The 21359-nt window shown below is 46.0% G+C and overlaps 1 protein-coding gene and 1 long non-coding RNA gene across 2 annotated transcripts in view; one reads left to right on the top strand and one right to left on the bottom strand.

Moving 5' to 3' along the window:
* Positions 1-4037: 4037 nt before the first annotated feature.
* Positions 4038-21359, top strand: part of LOC140064324 (uncharacterized) — a 20273-nt gene continuing 2951 nt past the window's right edge. The window contains exon 1 of the long non-coding RNA XR_011847751.1: positions 4038-4196. This is a non-coding gene — a long non-coding RNA (uncharacterized lncRNA). The remainder of the gene's footprint in view (positions 4197-21359) is intronic.
* The window catches only part of CCDC47 (coiled-coil domain containing 47), a 24850-nt gene continuing 13312 nt past the window's right edge, over positions 9822-21359 (bottom strand). The window contains exons 10-13 of the mRNA XM_072111077.1: positions 21086-21144; positions 20896-21005; positions 20633-20800; positions 9822-13106 (exon numbers count right to left, since the gene is read on the bottom strand). Of these exons, the coding sequence (XP_071967178.1) occupies positions 13026-13106; positions 20633-20800; positions 20896-21005; positions 21086-21144 (418 nt within the window). The 3' untranslated portion in view covers positions 9822-13025. The remainder of the gene's footprint in view (positions 13107-20632; positions 20801-20895; positions 21006-21085; positions 21145-21359) is intronic.

Genomic DNA, 21359 nt, shown 5'->3' with positions numbered 1-21359 from the left:
ACCAAGACATCTTTAAAAACTTGGCAAAGCTCAAATAAAAAATATATGGGGCTTTGAACTTTAGGTGTGATTTTTCACATTTTCATTAAAAAAAAACACAAAATCATGCTATTGAGGGACCTGCTGAGGTCTCAAGTACCTCTAGGAGGCCTAAATAAAAGTAAAACCCCATAAATTACCCCATTATAGAAACTACACACCTTTATGTATGTAAAACAACTTTTATGAAGTCTGTTAACCCTTTCATTGTTTTACAGGGGTTAAAACAAAATTGTGTGCAATTTTGAAATTTAAATCTGTTGGCTAAATGAATGTGTTTTTCAAAAGATTGACACATTCTCAGTGGATAAAATACCAAAACACTGCACAATGTATGATATCCAATCTCTCCCGAGCATAACAATACCCCAAATGTGGTGGAAACCTGCTGTATGGGCACACGACAGGGCACTGAAGGGAAGCAGTGCCATTCAGAGAAGACCACATAGCAACAATATGGGTAAGACACTTGTCTATGACATACAGGCAGTCCCCAGGTTACGTACAAATAGGTTCGATAGGTTTGTTGAATTCGTATTTAAGTCGGAACTGTATATATTATAGATCCAGACAAATTTTTTTTTTCCCCAGTGACCAGGACCGGGGTTTGATTAAATGCAGCTCCCATATGGATTATATGCAGCCCCCTCCTTGCCCCCAATACATTATATGCAGCCCCCTCCTCGCCCCAATACATTATATGCAGCCCCCTCCTTGCACCCAATACATTAAATGCAGCTCCCTCCTCGCCCCAATACATTATATGCAGCCCCCTCCTTGCGCCCAATACATTAAATGCAGCTCCCTCCTCGCCCCCCAATACATTATATGCAGCCCCCTCCTCGCCCCCAATACATTATATGCAGCCCCCTACTCACCCCCAATACATTATATGCAGCCCCCTCCTCACCCCCAAAACATTATATGCAGCCCCCTTCATACCTCCAATACATTAAATACATCGCCCTCATCAGATTTCACATTATATGTATCCCCCTTCCCCACATGGATTACATACAGCCCCCTCCTCATGTCCCATTCATTACTTACAGCCCCTATACTAGTAAATGTGACCATTCAAAATAAAAGAATAATACTTACCTCAGTCTTCTGCACAGGTCTGGAGCTTCCTTCTCCTTCCGGCAGCCTCATAGCGCTTCAGGCCGCGGTCACACGTTCCACTATCAATGTGTTCATAATGCGCCGCTAGGGCCAATTGCATATCCCATTTGAACGCGACGCTAGCGGAACGTGTGACTGCGGCCATGCAGAGACTCACGGCGCCATCCTGCAGCACATGGGGTGCCGCTTTACGGCGCCAGCACCCGGTGCGGCCAGGATTCTTGGGACGTGGGTTTGGCCACGAGTGGGCCCTCCCAGCAGCTGGGGGCCCCGGGACTTGCCTGGGTTTGCCAGGTGCTTCTGCCGGCCCTGCCAGTGACAATTGGCGTTTCAAAATGTTTTGCTGTAATGGGACCAAAGATTATCAATAAAGCTTCATTACAGACACCTTACAGTTGATTATTGCAGTCTAGGACTATAGTAAAGCATCCATAAAGCTTCAGAAGAGGTCACAGTGGGCAGAGGGGTCTGTCTTTGACTAGGGGTCGTCTGTAACTTGGGTGTCCTTAAGTAGGGGACTGCCTGCATATATCTACCGCTAGCATGTATTAGTCACGGTGAAATGCAATGCAACTTTTGAATGTGAGATGGTGGAAGTTTATATACCTGGTCCCGTAATGTAGCATAATGGAGATACGGTATGTCACGGGTGGTCCCGCGACCCACATCACGGGTCGCGGGCTCACCTGTGCTGCTCTGCCCCCGCCAGCGCGCCGCCAGTGCATCTCACCCGTCCTGGCTCGCTCCCCTCCGCTGTGCGCCATTAATTGGCGCTGGCCATATTGCCCAATTCTACATAAGCCTGCCTCTTCCTGCAAGCCCTGCCGGATCTCTGTGCCTAATAGCCTAAGAGAAAGCTTCCAAGCGAGTATTCCTGCGTTCCTGTGTATTCCTGGGTTCCTGTGTGTTCCTGCGTTCCCGTGTATTCCTGTGTGTTCCCGCTCCTGAGTCCTGTGTTGCCGTGTTACCCGAGTTCCTCCGTGTTGCTGTGTTCCGCGTGCCTGTGTTCCCGTTCCCACCTGCCTGGACCTCCCGTTGCTGACCCCGGACTTGAACTTGATGTTGCATCTCTGCCGCCTGCCCTGACCCTGTGCCTGGACCTGACTACGAGATTGTCATCCGCTAAGGTACCTCGACCTCGGCTGCCACCGCGGGCTGGTCGCACCTGTGGCAGGACCTGGTGGTATCCTGCCGCAGTAAGTCCAACCCGCTTTGCGGCGGGCTCTGGTGAAAACCAGGTGCCACTTGGGCTCCGGTCCCAGGTGTCAGCTAGTTCCATCTCCCGCGGTGGTCCAGAGGATCCACTGATCCTGACAGTAAGATCCGGTCATGGATCCCGCCGAGGTTCCGCCTCCCAGTCAGCCAAACCTCGCTACCATAGTGATCCACCAGTCCCGGCAGATTGCCGCACAGCGGAATCAGCTAGAACAAGTCACCGCCACGCTGCAACAGCTGCTAGCTACCCAGCATCAGCAACAGTCTCCTGAGGCAGCCGCTGCGATTCCTGATACCCAGGCTTATCTTCCTGCTGCTGAACCCAGGCTACGTCTCTCTTTGCCCGCCAAGTATGATGGGGATCCCAAGATGTGCAGGGGCTTCATAACCCAGTGCTCCCTGCACATAGAACTCATGCCGTCGCAATTTGCCACAGAGCGGTCCAAGGTGGCATTTGTCCTCTGCCTCCTTTCCGGGAAGGCCCTGGCCTGGGCTACTCCTCCTTGGGACAGGGATGACCCGGTTATCGCTACCCTCTCGGCATTTCTGGCAGAGTTCCGGTCAGTCTTCGAGGAACCGGCACGAGCTTCCTCTGCGGAGTCTGCATTATTGAACCTGCGCCAGGGCAACTCATCTGTGGGAGAGTACGCAGTTCAGTTCCGCACCCTGGCTTCCGAACTTGCCTGGAACGATGCGGCCCTCATGGCTACATTCAAGAAAGGACTCTCTGCGCAGATCAAGGACGCGCTGGAGGCTCGGGACCTGCCGTCAACTCTGAGTGGTCTTATCACCCTGGCCACTCGAATTGACGTGCGGTTTAAGGAGCGCGCTGAGGAACTACGCTCCGAGTACCCCCAAGGCCGTGTTAGACGTCTTCCTTGTCTGGCACCTGTCTTCCAAAAGCCGCTCCAGCCCCCGGCTGAATCTTCTGCTGAGGAACCTATGCAGGCTTTCTCTACAAGAGCGTTCCAGGCGACGTCAGGAGAACCTGTGCATGTATTGTGCCAGCCCAGAGCACTTCGTCGGGACTTGTTCGGTAGAAGCGTCCCTAGGTGTGAATAAAGCTTCTCCACGCTTGACTCTCCCCGTGCTCCTCAGCGTTGGCACTGGCACCCAGATCCAAGTTTCTGGACAATATATTGGATCGTAATCTTCTGCAGAGATTCCTCCAGCCTAGGAGGAGGGGGAGCGTATCTCACCCGTCCCGGCTCCTGGCTCGTTCCCCTCCGTTGTACGCGCGCGGCCCTGACTGCTAGGGCAGGCGCGGCACCTTCTCCAGATTTAAAGGGCCAGCGCGCCATTAATTGGCGCTGGCCATATTGCCCAATTCTACATAAGCCTGCCTCTTCCTGCAAGCCCTGCCGGATCTTTGTGCCTCATAGCCTAAGAGAAAGCTTCCAAGCGAGTATTCCTGCGTTCCTGTGTATTCCTGCGTTCCTGTGTGTTCCCGCTCCTGTGTTGCCGTGTTACCCAAGTTCCTCCGTGTTGCTGTGTTCCGTGTGCCTGTGTTCCCGTTCCCACCTGCCTGGACCTCCCGTTGCTGACCCCGGACTTGAAATTGACGTTGCATCTCTGCCGCCTGCCCTGACCCTGTGCTTGGACCTGACTACGAGATTGTCATCCGCTAAGGTACCTCGACCTCGGCTGCCACCGCAGGCTGGTCGCACCTGTGGAACGACCTGGTGGTATCCTGCCGCAGTAAGTCCAACCCGCTTTGCGGCGGGCTCTGGTGAAAACCAGGTGCCACTTGGATTCCGGTCCCAGGTGTCGGCTAGTTCCATCTCCCGCGGTAGTCCAAAGGATCCACTGATCCTGACAAGGTATTTGTGTATTTATACATTAACTGTGAGGGGCTTCTCAATATAATAAAACTAGGGAGGGGGAATTTATATTTGGGGCAAATTAATAATTAATCTAGTGGAGACTATACAGCAGGCTACATATAGCAAAACTGATGGGGGGATACAAATATGAGCAACTACCTGCTAGTCTCCAGACACCTCTTCCCATCTACGTCCAATCCAGACATAGACCCGGTAATGGTATCTGACCACTTACATGTGTCGGTCTCAATTTTTTTTAGACCAGATACCAGTTTGGGAATGGTGCTATTGCCCAAATGAATCCCTGCTTAAAAACCTGCAATACGCAAAACAGAAATCGAATGTCACCTTAGTCATTACTTTGCTACAAACCAGGCCCGGCGTCAGCACCCAGCTGACCCGGGCAAGTGCCGGGGCCCCACAGCTCCAAAGGGGCCCACCACGACAATGTGGCACCGTATTACGGGGCCCAGGTTCGCCGCTGATTTCAGGCCGCATAGGAGGAGGTGGGCGGAGACGTAGTGGGATCGGCCCGGGAGCAAAGTATAATTCGGCCCATCCCTTTACCTCCCCTGGCTGCTGCTGAAGGAAAGTAGCAGCCCCGCCCTGCCCTACCCACCTAACATGTTGCCGCCCAGCCCTCCGCTCCCTGGCATACCCATCGCTCCTGGCCTGCCCTGCGCTCCCCGGCCCGCCCTCTTCAACTGCGGCCCGGACCGCGCGCCTTCCGGCCGAGCGGCTCGCGTCCGGCCTGCGCACCGAATGTCCAGCCCGGCCTGCGCGCCGAATGTCCAGCCCGGCCTGCGCGCCGAATGTCCAGCCCGGCCTGCGCGCCAAATGTCCAGCCCGGCCTGTGCGCCAAATGTCCAGCCCGGCCGCCCTGTCCTATGTGGTCCACTTCACCTGCCACCCTGTCCTGACCGAGTGACATCCAGCTGCGGTGAGTATGATTGTACATATGTAAATGCTTGTATATGTGTGTGTATGTATGCTGTATATACTGGATGTGTGTGTATGTATGCTGTGTATAGTGTATCTGTGCGTATGTGTTGTATATACTGGATGTGTGTGTATATATGCTGTATATCTGTGGGTATGTGCTGTATATGTGTGTATATATGCTGTATGTGTGTGTATATATACTGTATATCTGTGCGTATGTGTTTTGGTATTTTAAATGTCTGTTTTTTAATGTTGCTACACAAGTTCACTGTTAAGGGGCCCACTGAGGCTCTATCGCCCAGGGGCCCACTGAAACCTGGAGCCGGCCCTGCTACAAACCCAAGCCCCGACCTTCCAGTTCCACTGATATGGGAGTCACATTAAACCGTATCTCTATGATTGAACATCATGAAAAAAAAGGGAGCAGGTTTATGTCCTCACTCACTGAGAAACAGGGTGAGCTGGTGCCAGAGCATATTTTTGTTAAGGGAACAAAGCCCCTATCTTAAAAGTATAAGTTATATTAACTTATAACTCGGCGCACAGCACTTGGGCTCGGCACACCATGCGCGCGCCCGTGCGTGCGCCGGATTCTGAAGTGCAGGAGAGCCGGTGACGTCACCGAGCTCTCCGGCACACGCGCGCCTGTGCAACTTAGCACGGCCTTTAATAACAAAGCTGAATGGGGTTACCTGATCTCCTACACTACTACAAAGTCATACAACTAAATAGTCTCTCTTTGGTGAACACATGCAAAAATAGGAAGACAGTGGCCTTGGCCTTGTTTGTGTACGGCCGCTCATTCCTAAAAGACTTGTGGCTCCCCAGGATGTCTTCTACCCCATTGATCAAAAAGACTCCTCCCACATATTATCTTGGGCAAGGAGTCTCCGTACCAAGATATGTGGGATGTTATTGGTGACATGCCATTAGCTTCTTTTTCAATCCCAGGGACAAACCAGCTCGATATTTTTGACTCCTCTAAATCTCACCTCTCTTCATCTGCAGCACTTCCACTGCATTCACTCTTCCTGGCTGAGGCTGACAGAGACCCTTAGAGCACCCAAGTCACTTGGACCATTGAGTGAGGGACCCGAGGAAAGTGTCCAGCATCTGTAAAGCCTTTGTTCCCCCAAACAGACAGACACCCCTCCCTTTCTTACCAAGTGGGAACAGGAATCAGGCATACCTCTGTCTGACTCCGAAAAGCAAAGTATTCTGCAGACATCCCACGGGTTCTCTACATGTGTTCAACTGCCGGAAAACCACTACAAACTTCTCACACGGTGGTACAGAACACCAGAATCCCTACATTCCCATCGGCTTGTTGATTCAAACCTGTGATGGCGTTGTCAAACACAAGTAGGCACACACTCACATATCTGGTGGTCGTGCCCAAAATTAACAAAATAGTTGTAGCAACTATTTTGTTAACACGTTGCGTTTTGGTCGCGTTTTCATTTCGTTTGAAACGCATATACAACAGCTGATGAGAGGTGATTTGCCTAATTACATTACCGTTTAAGTTTGTAAATGCAATGTTAACGCATGTGTTAACACGTTGTTAATGCATGCGTTAACATCGCATTTACAATGCGTTTTGTAAACGGAAATGTTAACAGTGATGTAATTAGGCAAATCACCCCTCCTCAGCTGTTGTATATGCGTTTCAAACGCAATGAAAACACAGATCAAAACGCAACGTGTGAACGCGCCCTCAAAGCTACCATTAGGGTGGTAACCTCTAAATCTATACAATTGTTGGTGGAAGTAGCAATTCTAGCCAGACCAAGCTCCTCTTTTGCTCCTAATAAGACTAATCTGATGGAATTCCTACTGGCAGAAGCTAAGTCATTAATTCCACAACTGTGGAGGTCCCAAGACGCTCCCGCACATGGATTACCAAAGTGAATGAAATTCACAGCCTAGAGGAAATCCTAAGTAAGATTTGTAGGAAGCACTCTTCCTTTCTAAAAATATGACTCGGCTGGAAGGCTCCATCCCTGAGTGGAAATGCACCTTTGGAGAGGACACCCGTCATCAGGTCTCCGTCACTATTTCTGTCACCTCTACCCGTACATCCCAGCCTTCACCTAGTCAATTCATACATTAATCGTTATAAAATCATCTTTTCTTTATTATGTAAATGAGGCTGGTCACATGGTCAGAGGCAGTGATCTCACCCCTGTTACCCCTCCCCCTCTCCTTCCCCTGCTCATGCCTGTGTGTAATGTATAGTAAAGCATTGCTAGTGTCTGTTCTTTATCTCTCTCCTAATACAAAGAGACACAGACATCAGCTACACAAGTACCTGACATGCTCTGCTATAACATGGCTGCCTGGAGCTGTTGTATCTCTCTTATACACACAGGCTGCAGGGGGCGCCAGCACCATGAAGCACATGGAGGAGACATTACATCATAATACCTCACACCATTATAGTCAAGCACTGGGGGTGTGGCTGTGCCTCCCCCTCATGAATAAGCTTGACAGCTTGAATACGATTATGATAAAAATGGTTATTATCGGTGGTGAACTCTGTAACGGAAAATAGTGCCAAAATGTTCGAATGGTCACTTTTTGCCATTTTGCAACACATAAAAATGTTAATAAAAAGTGATCAGAAGATTTTACGGTCTCCAAAATGGTAGCATTGAAAACATCACCTCATCCCGCAAAAAATGACACTTTACACAGCTCAGTACACCAAGATATGAAAATGTTATTGGCCTCCATATATAGCAAAATGATGAATTTTATGTACAAAAGATTTACATTTCAAATGTACTAAAACATAATAAAATCCATATATAGGCAGTCCCTGGGTTACCTACAAGATAGGTTCTGTATTTTTGTTCTTAAGTTGAATTTGTTTGTAAGTCAGAACTGTCTATTTTATAATTGTATTTTTAAAATGCTGGATTGTCATAAGAATCAGGATAAATAAAGCTTAATTGCAGACACCAACTGTTACAGCTGTTTATTGTAGCCTTAAGTTTGGTAGCTCCGTGATCGTACTGACCCAAAGAATAAAGTACAGGTGTCGTTTGGAGCGAACAGCAGTATCCATAAAAACAGAGGCCAAAAGAAAACGGTGCAAATGTGTTTTTATGTTATTTTGACTGCATTTGCAGCACACAGTATGGAATATTAACCCCTCACCGACATGTGACGTAATAGTACATTACATTCCTGGTGCGGGTGCATAGAGAGGGCTCACGGGCCCACCCGAGGCTGTCTCCTTTTAACCCACATATTGCCATGCTGTAGTGTGCTTGATCGATCAGACAACCTAGGGTTAAAGTACCCTAGGGAGTCTGAAAAATAGTAAAAATAAAAAGTTTAAAAAAAATTATGATAAAAATTCAAAAAATTCCCTAGAATTGATATAAATATAAAGAAACAGTAAAAATCATAAACATATTAGGTATTGCCGTGTCCAAAAAAACCTGATGAAAATATAATAACGGTTTTTCACTGTGTTTAACCCTGTAACGGAAAATAGTGCTCAAAGTCGAAAATAGCACTTGTTTGCCATTTTAAAAAATCTATAAAAAGTGATAAAAACATTGTACGGTCCTTTAAATGGTAGCATTGAAAGCGTCATCAACAGTCAGCAAAATTGACAGCACCCACAGCTCCGTACATCAAAGTATAAAAAAGTTATTAGTGCCAGAAGATGGCAAAATATATATATTTTTTTTGTGCAGGAGGTTTTAATTTTTGTAAATGTATGAAAACCTTATAAAACCTGTACATATTTGGTATCCCAGTGATTGTTGCGACCCAAAGAATAAAGTAGACATGTCATTTGGGGCGCACAGTGAAAGCAATAAAATCCAAGCCCACAAGAAAACCAATTTCATTGTATTTGGATTTTTTTCCCCCCCGTTTCCCAGTACACGGCATGGAATATTAAATACCACCATTTTGAAGTGCAATGTGTTACGCCGAAAACAAGCCGTCACACAGCTCTGTACATGGAAAAATAAAAAAAGTTATAGATTTTTGAAGGTGGGGAGTGAAAAATGAAACCGCAAAAACGAAAAAGGGCTGCGGCGGGAAGGGGTTAAATAGTCACTAGGAAGAACAATTCGTTACGCAGAAAACAGGCCTGTACGCAGCTCTGTATGCAGAAGAATAAAAAAGTTAAGGAAATTTGAAAGTGAAAAATGGAAATAAAAACAGGGTTGTGTCCTAAGGGGTTAAAAGAGTATAACAATCTGATGGGGTCCTGGCGCTCCTTAAATATATATAGGAGTAACAGAAGTTGACAATCACATCTCTGTAACTCTAGTTCATCTTCTAGGAGAGTCCCCGAGATACCCGATGACTGCTCAGCCATTTCTGTCCATCAATTAATGATAAGGGACCACCATTGTAATCTGGGAGGGGGTCCCACCATTTATATTTAGAAAGCAGCAATAAAACTTGGGACAACCCTATAGACCTTTACCAAGATCTTCAGAGCCGAGCCATTATTTCTACACAGATTTTCCATGGACAGGTCTTTAACATTACAGAATTTAAACTTACAATTTTTTATTTTTCTTTTACCTTTAGCTCACATGGAAGGACCACCTACCTTTCGGGTAAACTACGGTAATTCTTTTGTACATGGATAAAATATATCATCCACATTCTTTTTGAAATAAAAACCATATAACACTACAACAAACACACCGGACGATGTTATTTTATTACATCCATTTTAATGCTCACTTGCCAAGTAAAAACCATTTCGGTGGGTAATAGCTGCCGTGCGTCCACAAGAGGACACATAACTGCGCACCAGGGGAGGGGGATAAAACATTGCAGACAGTCAGGCTGTGTTCACACGTGGCGTTTACATTGTTTTGAAATGCAATGGAACATCAGAGGAGAGGTGATTTGCCTAATTACATTGCTGTTGACATTTGCATTTACAAAACGCAATGTTAACAATGTGTTAACAATGCATGAACAGTTTTGTAAACACAAATGTTAACACTATGTAATTAGGCAAATCTCCAATCCTTAGATTTGGTATTACATTTCAAAACAATGTAAACGCCACGTGTGAATGCAGCCTCAGGGAGCGGTCACATGTGGTGTTTGAGATGCATTATTTACATGTTATCATACATTCACATTTTCACAGCTGCTTACACTTCAAGCAATGAAGAAAAAATAGTTTTAAACCAGCCAAACCCATGAGTTTCTACAATGTGCTTAAAATCACTTTGCAAACGCCACGTGTGACCGCACCCTCAGCCAATACGCAATAATCTGTGTATGAAAGCAGCAACTGGATATTGAGTTCCTGAGTATCTAAATCTTATTCCCTGTCCTTTATTGCTAGGCATATTCACTCCAACATAAATCAATCATGTTACTCACAATGTGCGGGCGATCAAAGATAATGGGACACATTCAAGCCTATGTCTGGTGGTCCCTCACAATGCAGTATGGTGGTCTTCACCCTGCAGCTGTTACTTAACACCCAAAGTGGAGACAGATGCAGGGCCACAAGATGTAATATAGTCATATAGGTGGAATAAAGTGAGAAGGGGCTCTGCTTTCCAATAAATTAATTGGTCTTTATCCCTTGCACATAAAACAACCCACAATTGTGTTTTGAATGGATAGGTGTTAAAAAAGTTGCACTCTTATTATGCAGGTAGTAAACATTCTTGGCTTTGAGTCCATTATGATGCAATATTGTGAATTAGGTCTTCACTAACCAGACGGTCTGATGAAGGTTTATGGCCTGAAACCACTCACAGTGGGTTAGAGTTTCCTTACATATCTGGGTCAGGAACCTACGTGAGCAGCTTATTAGTGGCAGACAAATTTTTTGTTCACTTGTAAGAACCAGTACACATTAGTCATCTGAGGATAAAATAGAATATTCTCATTATAAAGAGATGTATGAAAGGGGGTGGGGGATCTGCATTTTTCAGAAGCGGCACCACCACTGTCCACTGGTGTATGTTGCCCCATAATTAAAACGTATGTTTTATAGGGTCCCACCGATGTATTCTCCCTGGATATGTTCAGAAGCCACTTAGATTTGAATAGGGTGTGCATACATGACTACAGCTTCATCCAAGTAGTGAAGGTCTTTACGGTAGGCACCACACATGGGAAACCTAACCCCCCCATGCTTTGGTTGTCATTTATCTATATATACATGGTCATCTTGCAAAAACATCACCATACCTGTCTACAATGTTTATGTGTTATAACATCTCAGCCTCACTTACTGCTATGGAGCTGATATGCAATACCACAGATGAATGCTGGAAGGTAGGTTTCTATTATCCTGCACAACTCCCTTTAATCTTCCGAATTAAGTAAAATGCTGTGAGGTAAAAAGAAAATGATGCTTTATTCTACCAAATGGTGGGTGTTCATGAGCAGTAAAAAGTGTAATAGCTAGAAAACCACGTAGCCATCCCATTGTATGAAGCCATGTGCCAATGTGTGTATATAAATTTGCCACCATCATTGTGCAGCTGACCAGGGCGTATGGATTTGACAACACTGTAGCATATGCAATTCCCAGACTAGCTGGCTACTGCCCCCTGCAGGTGGACACTATGAATAACACCACTATTTTATAGAAATATTTAGCAATAACTTAAATACTTTTTTATATTAGATTTATAAAATATATCAGGGAAAGATCATTTATCATAAGTAGTGAAAACCTAAAATCAGTGGATATGCTTTTACATCTGAGTCTATTTCAGCAGCGATAATCTTGGATAACAATTAACACAACCGTAGTCAGGGTAGAGCCAGGTAGTGGGTAGACTAAAACAACCTCATCTAGGAAGACTTATACACACAGCAGGTAGGTGGTAGGACAAGGTTGGTTATTTCATTAATCAAAATCTTAGAGTTTTTAACCCCATTAGTGCCACAGTTGTTAAGACTGAACACAGGGGATATCTTGAACTTTCCAATATATAAGGCGCCTAAAAAATGTATTACGTGATGCACATTTGATGACATTTAGCCCCAAGGCCAATTCAGGGAAGTAGTTGGTTGTAAAGTAAATCATAACTTTGCTGGTCTCTAAGCTATGCCACAAAACGCTGGCACAGTTAACATTTAGATATACTGCCCAAGACTTCCCCATAGGTATATTCATCAGCAAGATCCGCATCTAATGTCTGTAAGTTATGTCAGATGCTCACCCAAGGATTGATCATTGGGGAAAGCAGATTAGAAAGCTTACAATTTACTTAAAACTTGCGTCAAATACTATGGATTTCCCATATAAGAGTCATCTCTACTAGGCCAGTCCAGTACAACTTATCTCAATCTCAATATATAAATACTATGAATTGAATCAGGTCCAAAATATACCTAATTCTTGACTTGCCTACTATTTCCCACCGTTGCTGCTATCCAATGCACACAGACATTGTCATTAAAATACAATACTGTCAAATAATTCTAATCTTCATTACTTGACATTGCTGAGGGTAAAGTTTCAAGTTGTAGATGGAAGATTTCGTGGTTTTTATACCAGTCAAAGTCTAAAAGGAGACATCAGTGGCGTAGAAAGTTCTGTGCTCTGCAGTCCATATAGAAAATTTGTTACCAGTTTCATAGGACCCATGTTCTGTGTGGTTCAGATGTTGTAAAATGAACTGATGGGGGTATGATCAAAATAATAGCCATTCAGTGCACTTCTGCTCATTGTGTGCAGTGATCACTACAGCTAAACAGTCTAATGTGTAGGACACTAAGTTATCAGGTCTCTGCTACAGGCTTCTATAAAGCCGTGTATGGGAAGACAATAAACCGCCAATGATACACACTCTTCCTAAATGAGGTTTCCTGACCCAAGCTGCAGTTAAGGAGGGGACACATTCTGGATTGGCTGGGCTTTTACATGGCTTTCACTTTAATCTGCTTCATTTTCATCTGCTTTTTCTCCATCTTCTTCTGCTCTCGGCGCTGAGCAGCTTCCTGTATGAGAAATAAAAATAGGAAAATCCATTAAAGGGTTTATTATATCCCATGCTTAAAGCAAACTTCAATTGATCAGCTGATTTAAGGGGCTGTGACCCAGCTGAAAAAAATCACAACATTTCATCCACCGGGGGGTGCTCTCACCCATTCACTTAAAGGAAACCTACCATTTCAAATGGTAGGTGTAAGCTGTAAACACCGAGCACCAGCTCAGGGTGAGCTGGTGCCGGTGCTTAGTTTCGTTAGTGTTAAAACTGCGGTATCGCGGTTTTAACACTTTTTAAACTTTATAGCAGAAGCTGCTTCGGCGCTGCGCGCGACCGTGCGGCATTTCCTATGTAGGCGCGCGCACAATCGTGTGCACGCAGCGCCGAAGCAGTTTCTGCTATAAAGTTTAAAAAGTGTTAAAACCGCGATACCGCGGTTTTAACACTAACGAAACTAAGCACCGGCACCAGCTCACCCTGAGCTGGTGCTCGGTGTTTACAGCTTACACCTACCATTTGAAATGGTAGGTTTCCTTTAAATCAGAGATCCTGGTAGTGCTTTAAAGAGAACCCGTCATGCAAAATAACCCCTCTAAACTAAATATATTTTATTAAACTGCCATTAGAGAGCATTGCCTCTATCCCTTCATTGTCCCTCTACATGCCTGTAAACCTAAGCAATGAGGTCCTAAAGCATACCTCCCAACTTTTGTGGAGGAGAAAGAGGGACAAAATGGCGGCGCGCGAAGCGCGCCGCGGCGATTTTTTTACCCACAGAAGCCACACCCTAGCCACGCCCCCTAACCACACCCCCTGGCCACGCCACTGCTCATACCTTCAACGCATCCACTGGCACCAATGTATATTTATGTATATAATTGGGGGGCATATTCCACTCCCCCTAGACAACGAGCATGCCCTCCTAGACAACGAGCATGTCCTCCCCTAGACAACGAGCATGCCCCCCCCAGACAACGAGCATGTCCTCCCCTAGACAACGAGCATGTCCCCCCCTAGACAACGAGCATGTCCCCCCCAGACAACGGGCATGTCCGCCCCCAGACAACGAGCATGCCCCCCCCTAGACAACGAGCATGTCCCCCCCAGACAACGAGCATGTCCCCCCCAGACAACGGGCATGTCCGCCCCCAGACAACGAGCATGCCCCCCCCTAGACAACGAGCATGTCCCCCCCAGACAACGAGCATGCCCCCCCTAGACAACAAGCATGCCCCCCCTAGACAACGAGCATGTCCCCTAGACAACGAGCATGCCCCCCCCTAGACAACGAGCATGTACCCCCCCCTAGACAACGAGCATGTACCCCCACCTAGACAACGAGAATGTACCCCCACCTAGACAACGACCATGTCCCCCCCTAGACAACGAGCATGTCCCCCCCCCCTAGACAACGAGCATGTCCCCCACCTAGACAACGAGCCTGTCCCCCCCTGTGGCTGCGTGCCCTTTTTTGTGTGTTTGTGTTATTTTTGTCTTCCAGGACCGTGCCTGCTGTGGACTGCTTCCGATTCGAAGGATTACATCGATGACCGACAGTTCTAACAAATAAAATGGTCAACGAGGGTGTGTCTGCGTTTTTTGTTCAATAAAATTTTCTGAAAACGGTGTGATTATTTATTTTTTTGCGACACTCTTCATAGTTTGCCATAGTAGTGGTGCCGGCTAGATGACGGTGCTCATTACTAAGGGCTGGCCTTAGTGTTTGCCTTAATTTTTTTGGCAAATTCACACTAACGCCCATACCGTTACCCCAGTACCCACCGCCACCAGGGGTGCCTGGAAGAGCCGGGTACAAACCAGTACCTGACCGTCTATAGATGGTCAGGTGTTGGGGCGGCTGCAGGCTGTTATTGTTGCGCTGGAATAGCCCCCTAACAGTGGCCTATCCCAGCTCAGTAATAGCAGGCTGCTGCTGCTTTTTTGTATCAGGCTGATTTGAAAAATAGGGGGAGCCCCATGCCGTTTTTTCTTCAAATTTTTGACAAAAATATGCGTGGGGTCCCCCCTTTAAAGGGGGCTCCCAGGCTGTTTCCCCCATTTTTACAAAAAAATGGGGGGGAAAAACGGCATGGGGTGCCCCCTATTGTTCAAATCAGCCAGATACAAAAAAGCAGCAGCAGCCTGCCATTACTGAGCTGGGATAGGCCACTGTTAGGGGGCTATCCCAGCGCAACAATAACAGCCTGCAGCCGCCCCACTACCTGACCATCTATAGACGGTCAGGTACTGGTTTGTACCCGGCTCTTCCCGGCACCCCTGGTGGCGGTGGGTACTGGGGTAATGGTATGGGCGTTAGTGTAAATTTGCCAAAAAAATTAAGGCAAACACTAAGGCCAGCCCTTAGTAATGAGCACCGTCACCTAGCCGGCACCACTACTACGGCAAACTATGAAGAGTGTCGCAAAAAAATAAATAATTACACCGTTTTCAGAAAATTTTATTGAACAAAAGACGCAGACACACCCTCGTTGACCATTTTATTTGTTAGAAATGTCAGTCATCGACGTAATCCTTCGAATCCGAAGCAGTCCACAGCAGGCACGGTCCTGGAAGACAAAAATAACACAAACACACAAAAAAGGGCACGCAGCCACAGGGGAGGACATGCTCGTTGTCTAGGGGTCAGGGGTAGACATGCTCGTTGTCTAGGGGGGGGGGGAATGCTAGTTGTCTAGGGGGGGGACATGCTCGTTGTCTAGGAGTCGGGGGGAGACATGCTCGTTGTCTAGGGGGGGGAATGCTCGTTGTCTGGGGGGGGGGACATGCTCGTTGTCTAGGGGGGGGGCATGCTCGTTGTCTTGGGGGGGGACATGCTCGTTGTCTAGGGGTCAGGGGGAGACATGCTCGTTGTCTAGCAGGGGGAAATGCTCGTTGTCTAGGGGGGGAAATCCTCGTTGTCTAGGGGGGGGACATGCTCGTTGTCGCAGTAAAGGGGAGGGGTCCTATGGAGCGCAGTAAAGGGGAGGGGTCCTATGGAGCGCAGTAAAGGGGAGGGGTCCTATGGAGCGCAGTAAAGGGGAGGGGTCCTATGGAGCGCAGTAAAGGGGAGGGGTCCTATGGAGCGCAGTAAAGGGGAGGGGTCCTATGGAGCGCAGTAAAGGGGAGGAGTCCTATTGAGCGCGCAGTGAAAGCCATAAAAAACACATTTGATATTTTCCTTCCCGCTTCCCAGTACAGGGCCTGGAATATTTAATACTGTCACTAGGAAGTATAATTTGTTACGCAGAAACAGGCCGCACACAGCTCTGTACGTGGAAAAATAAAAAAGTTATTGATTTTTGAAAGTGGGGAGTGAAATATGGAAACGCAAAAATTGTTCCGTCAGAGTAATGGAGCAGACGGCCGTGTATGACCATTCTGCTCCATTACTGTCATAGAGCGATGACATGGACCTTATGTGGACCCCAACACACCCCTTGTTTTCATGATCTATGGGGGTCACATCACTGAAACCCCCACACATCAGCAGGTTAAGCCCTGTCCTATGGATAGGGCCTAACTTGTATTTGTGGGAAAACCCCTTTAACCCCTTAACGCTCTGCGCCGTAGCTCTACGACGCAGAGAGTATAAGGAGTGTATGAAGAGGGCTCACGGGCTGAGTCTTCTTCATACAAGGTGGGGGGTTTTGCATGTTGCAGAAAACCCCCACCGCTAATAACCGCAGTCGGTCATTGTCGCCGGCAAAGTCTTTTTTACGATCGCTGTGCCCCCGAACGTCATCGGGGGCGGCGATCGTTTGCCGTGGTAGCCTCGGGTCTTCTTTTGACACGAGGCTACATGGCTTCTGCAGGTTCGTTACAATGAGCCAGAAGTATTGCAGTATATGGTAGGAGCGATCTGACCATCTAGGGTTAATGTACCGTAGATGGTCTAAGAAATAGTGGAAAAAAAAGAAAAAACAGGTTTTAAAAATAAAAAAAATTTATAAAATATTAAAAATTCTAATCACCTCCCTTTCCCTAGAACTGATATAAAACATAATAAACAGTAAAGATCACAGACATATTAGGTATCGCCGCGTCCCAAAATGCCCGATCTATCAAAATATAAAAACGGTTACGGGCGGCGGTGACCTCCGAGGCGGGAAATGGCGCCCAAATGTCCGAAATGCGACTTTTACACCTTTTTACATCACATAAAAAATGAAATTAAAAATGATCAAAATGTCGCACAGACCTCAAAATGGTAGCAATGAAAACGTCGGCTCATTTCGCCAAAAATGACCCCACCCCCAGCTCCGTGCACCGAAATATGAAAAAGTTATTAGCGTCAGAAGATGGCAAAAATTTTTTTTTTTTTTTTGCACACATGCGTTTAATTTTTGAAAATGTATTAAAACACAATAAAACCTATAAATCCGGTATCACCGCGATCGCACCAAACCAAAGAATAAAGCTGAGGTGTTATTTTGAGTGCACAGTCAAAGTCGAAAAAACTGAGCCCACAAGAACGTGACATGTGCGGTTTTTTAAAAAAATTTTTCCACATTTGGAATTTTTTGCAGCTTCGCAGTACACGGCATGTTAAAATAAATAACATTACGGGAAAGTAAAATTTGTTACGCACAAAATAAGCCCTCACACAGCTCTGTACACGGAAAAATGAAAAAGTTATGGATTTTTGAAGTTGGAGAGCGAGAAATGAGAGAAAAACCCTCCGTCCTTAAGGGGTTAAGGGATTAAGTATATGGTACAATAAAAGCAGAATAGAAGGGCACTGGGGGGGATTAGGGGTGGGGGCAGGGGGTCTATGGAGGAAAGTGTTTAACCCTTTAGCTGCTGCCTGCAGTCACTGTAGAGTACCTGTTATCACACTGCAGCAGCTGCACACACTCGGCTCTGCTTCATCAGACGAACTTCAGTGAGGAGCAGGAGGAGGTGGGGGCAGGGAGCCATTGATGTAGCAGAGCTGGAGAGTTCCTGCCTGCACGGAGGATGATCCCCTGGGGCTGCTGTGCAGGGGCAGTGCAGAGAACATGACACTCTGCACTGCTCCATCCATCCATCCATCCATCCATGTGCCTGCAAGTGGCAGCCTGAGGACAGGGAGGGCTCTGCCTCCCAGGGGAGGGGATGGGGGAGGTGCCGGCTCTGCAGCAGACAGCCCGGGAGCTGGAGAGGAGGAGGACGCTGTACCCCGCCCCCTGGCTTCTCTGTATCCTGAGCAGGACGGGGGCGGGACTCGGGGGCGGGACTCGGGGGGGGCGGGACAAAACGGAAAAATCCGTGAAACCGCAAAAAAACCGGGACTTTCACTTAACGGTCCGTGCAGGCGGGACAAGGGTTAAAAAACGGGACTGTCCCGCCCAAAACGGGACGGTTGGGAGGTATGCTAAAGCTGTATGCAAATGAAGCAATGGAGCTGAAGCATTACCATATTCAAGCTGTCCACCTTATTCATGAGTGGGAGGCACAGCCACACCCCCAGTGCATGACTGACAACCTGTATAATGATGTGAGGCTGTATAATGATGTGCTTCCTGGTGCTGGTGGCCACACCCCCTGCAGCCTGTGTGTGCATGTGTGTGTGTTTAGGAGAGATACAGAGGCTCCAGGCAGCCATGTCACAGCAGAACATGTGAGATACTTGTGTAGCTGATGTCTGTGTCTCTCACCTGTATATTAGGAGGATGCAGCATGTCAGCAGATAAAGCACTTACACTAGCCATGCTTTACTATACATTACACACAGACATGAGCAGGGGGAGGAGAGGGGAGGGGTAACAGGGGTGATATCACTGCCTCTGACCATGTGACCAGCCTCATGTACATGATAAAAAATAGATGATTTTACAATGAATAATGTAAGAAATAACTAGAGGCTGGGATGGGATCCTTGTGAGCTGCTCCAACAGGTAGTAGTGACAGAAATATTGACAGAGACCTGATGACAGGTGTCCTTTAAGATTACTTGTGCAATAAGATTACTTGTGCAATAAGATTACTTGTGCAATAAGATTACTTGTGTTTACAACAGATTATTGAAGTGGCTGTGTTATCTGAAAGAATTCCCTCTTATGTGAAATCTTGCCACTTTGCCTTTCTCCACCAAAGTCATATGAAAAGAAGAGAAGAGTCAATGAGATTAATGAAGTTTATAGGCTACAGGGGAACATCACTTTGTGTGCCCCTATTTTGAGTTCTATAGCACCTAGAAACATGCTTTTGGTGACATAGTTGGATATGTGAGCTGCAGATAAAGTATTCCTTTAACTGCCTGTATCTTCGGTTGTTTAGCTCACAGAATCATATGGCTGGTGTGAACTGAAAGATGCAATTCTCAAAAGTTTCTACATTCTATAGAAGGGAGGGGGATCTAAAGTGATGCTCCCCCTTTAAACTCTTTTTTTTTTAAATCAAAGAACACTTTATTAATGCATATACCACAGAGTAAATTACAGTTATACATCTCAATAGTGTTACAAACTGCATCAGAAAGAAATAGTGGTAACGTAATCAACCCCCCCCCCCCCCCCCCCCCGTGATGCTCCCCCTTTAACCTCTAAACGCGATTCAACTCGAACAAAATGTGACTCTTCTCAACTCATTTGCATATGACTTTGTATAGGTAACCAGTGGGACCATAAGGGAGGACATTTCATACCCTACTCAACGGTGTGAGTAGTTTCAGGTTTATGAAAAAAACTACTTGTGGTCAAATCTGATATAGCATGATTACAGGAGACAAACACTATAGTACAGCTAATGGAATATTTACAGAAAGATCAATTATCTCTAAAATCTTTCTCTTTAACTTGCCATGACTTCTTAGCAGATCAAGAGGCCTATTTTATGTGGGAGTTTTCCATATTTCTCATGAACATTTAAGAGAACGATGGGAAAAGGTTAGCAAAGTTAAACGCCTGTCCAGCTGACAGTCAGAATATGTCATTGGGGAGGAGCTGATCTGTGGGACGTTGTTGCGGTCATTAATCCATGAGACAGGCGTAGGACCTGCATCTGTCAGTCATTGGTGTTTATTACATTATTTAAGTGAATGTGGACATGGTAGACATTTAGAATTATGACACTATCATGTAGGGCATGAAATAGCCTATATCTAGAATTCCCTCTTACATGTTATCTTTCCCATTTATCCAAACTAAAATCATCTACAAAGTTATACGCAAATGAGCTACAAACATTTTTGCCTGATATGAGTCAGGCCGAGAGCCTTTAGGGGGAGCATCATTTAATATACCTAGCGGCTAGAACCATGGTTCTAGTATATATAAAAGATGAGACTTGTGGTTCTATTTGCTACAGTACCAGAGATACATATGAGAGAAAGTTATATGCAGATAAAGATCCCATTTCCGATTATGCCTTTAACTGCTCATTTATACAGAACTGTAGCTCAGACAAAAGAAGTGCCTCTTCTTTGCTCATTTGGATAGGACTTTGGAGACATTTTTTTTTAAACAGCTGAGATTTAAAGTAAAATTGGGAACACTAGAAAGGAAATTTCATACCCAATCTAATATTTTAGTGGGGTAAAAGCTGGGGACAACTCACCTCCAGCCGCCGCTGCTTCTCAGGATCCTCCTCATTCATGATACGCTCTTTCTCAGCCCTCTTCTTCTCCTCACGTCGGGTCTGTGCAGCTTCTTGGCGCTGCACATGTGTAAGTTTCAGGAAGTTCTCCTCCACACGGGAACGGTTCTTATCAGCTTTTTGCTTTCCCTGAAATAGAGGCCCAAGTAGAGGGTTAAAGGCTAAAGATGATACCTGTGCAATGTGACACCTACAATGGAAGACTTTATTCATCATAAACTCACCTCTCTGTTCAGACGGAACTTCTTCACTTTGTCAATACTGTAAATTACCATGTTCATCAGCGGCAGAAGAGCCTCCATGTCCTTAACGGATGCATTTCCAGCTCCAGGCACTAGAAGGTAGTGGTAGGATCAGATAGTATCCCTAATATTTCCATAATTCCTTACTTACTCTTTGCATTCTCATCCTTACCATTAAATGTAAACAGAAGAGTCTTCTTGGTCTCTGGCAGTTTAAGGGGCTGCCCTTCCCTGAAACCAGACAAAAAATTAGTGTACACATACCGTAATATGTTTAGGGCATACACATTCTTTGTCAACCTTTTCTTTTTCTTTCCTCAATATTTTGTCATTTCTGCGTTTTGAAGGCCCTAATATTTTACAATGCATTCATCATTAATTTAGTATACCGTATATATACTCGAGTATAAGCCGACCTGAGTATAAGCCGAGACCCCTAATTTTAC

The sequence above is a fragment of the Engystomops pustulosus genome, chromosome 6 (assembly GCF_040894005.1).
Source record: "Engystomops pustulosus chromosome 6, aEngPut4.maternal, whole genome shotgun sequence".
NCBI lineage: Eukaryota > Metazoa > Chordata > Amphibia > Anura > Leptodactylidae > Engystomops > Engystomops pustulosus.
Note: the sequence above shows the minus strand (reverse complement) of the source record. Positions and strands in the feature narration are given on the sequence as shown.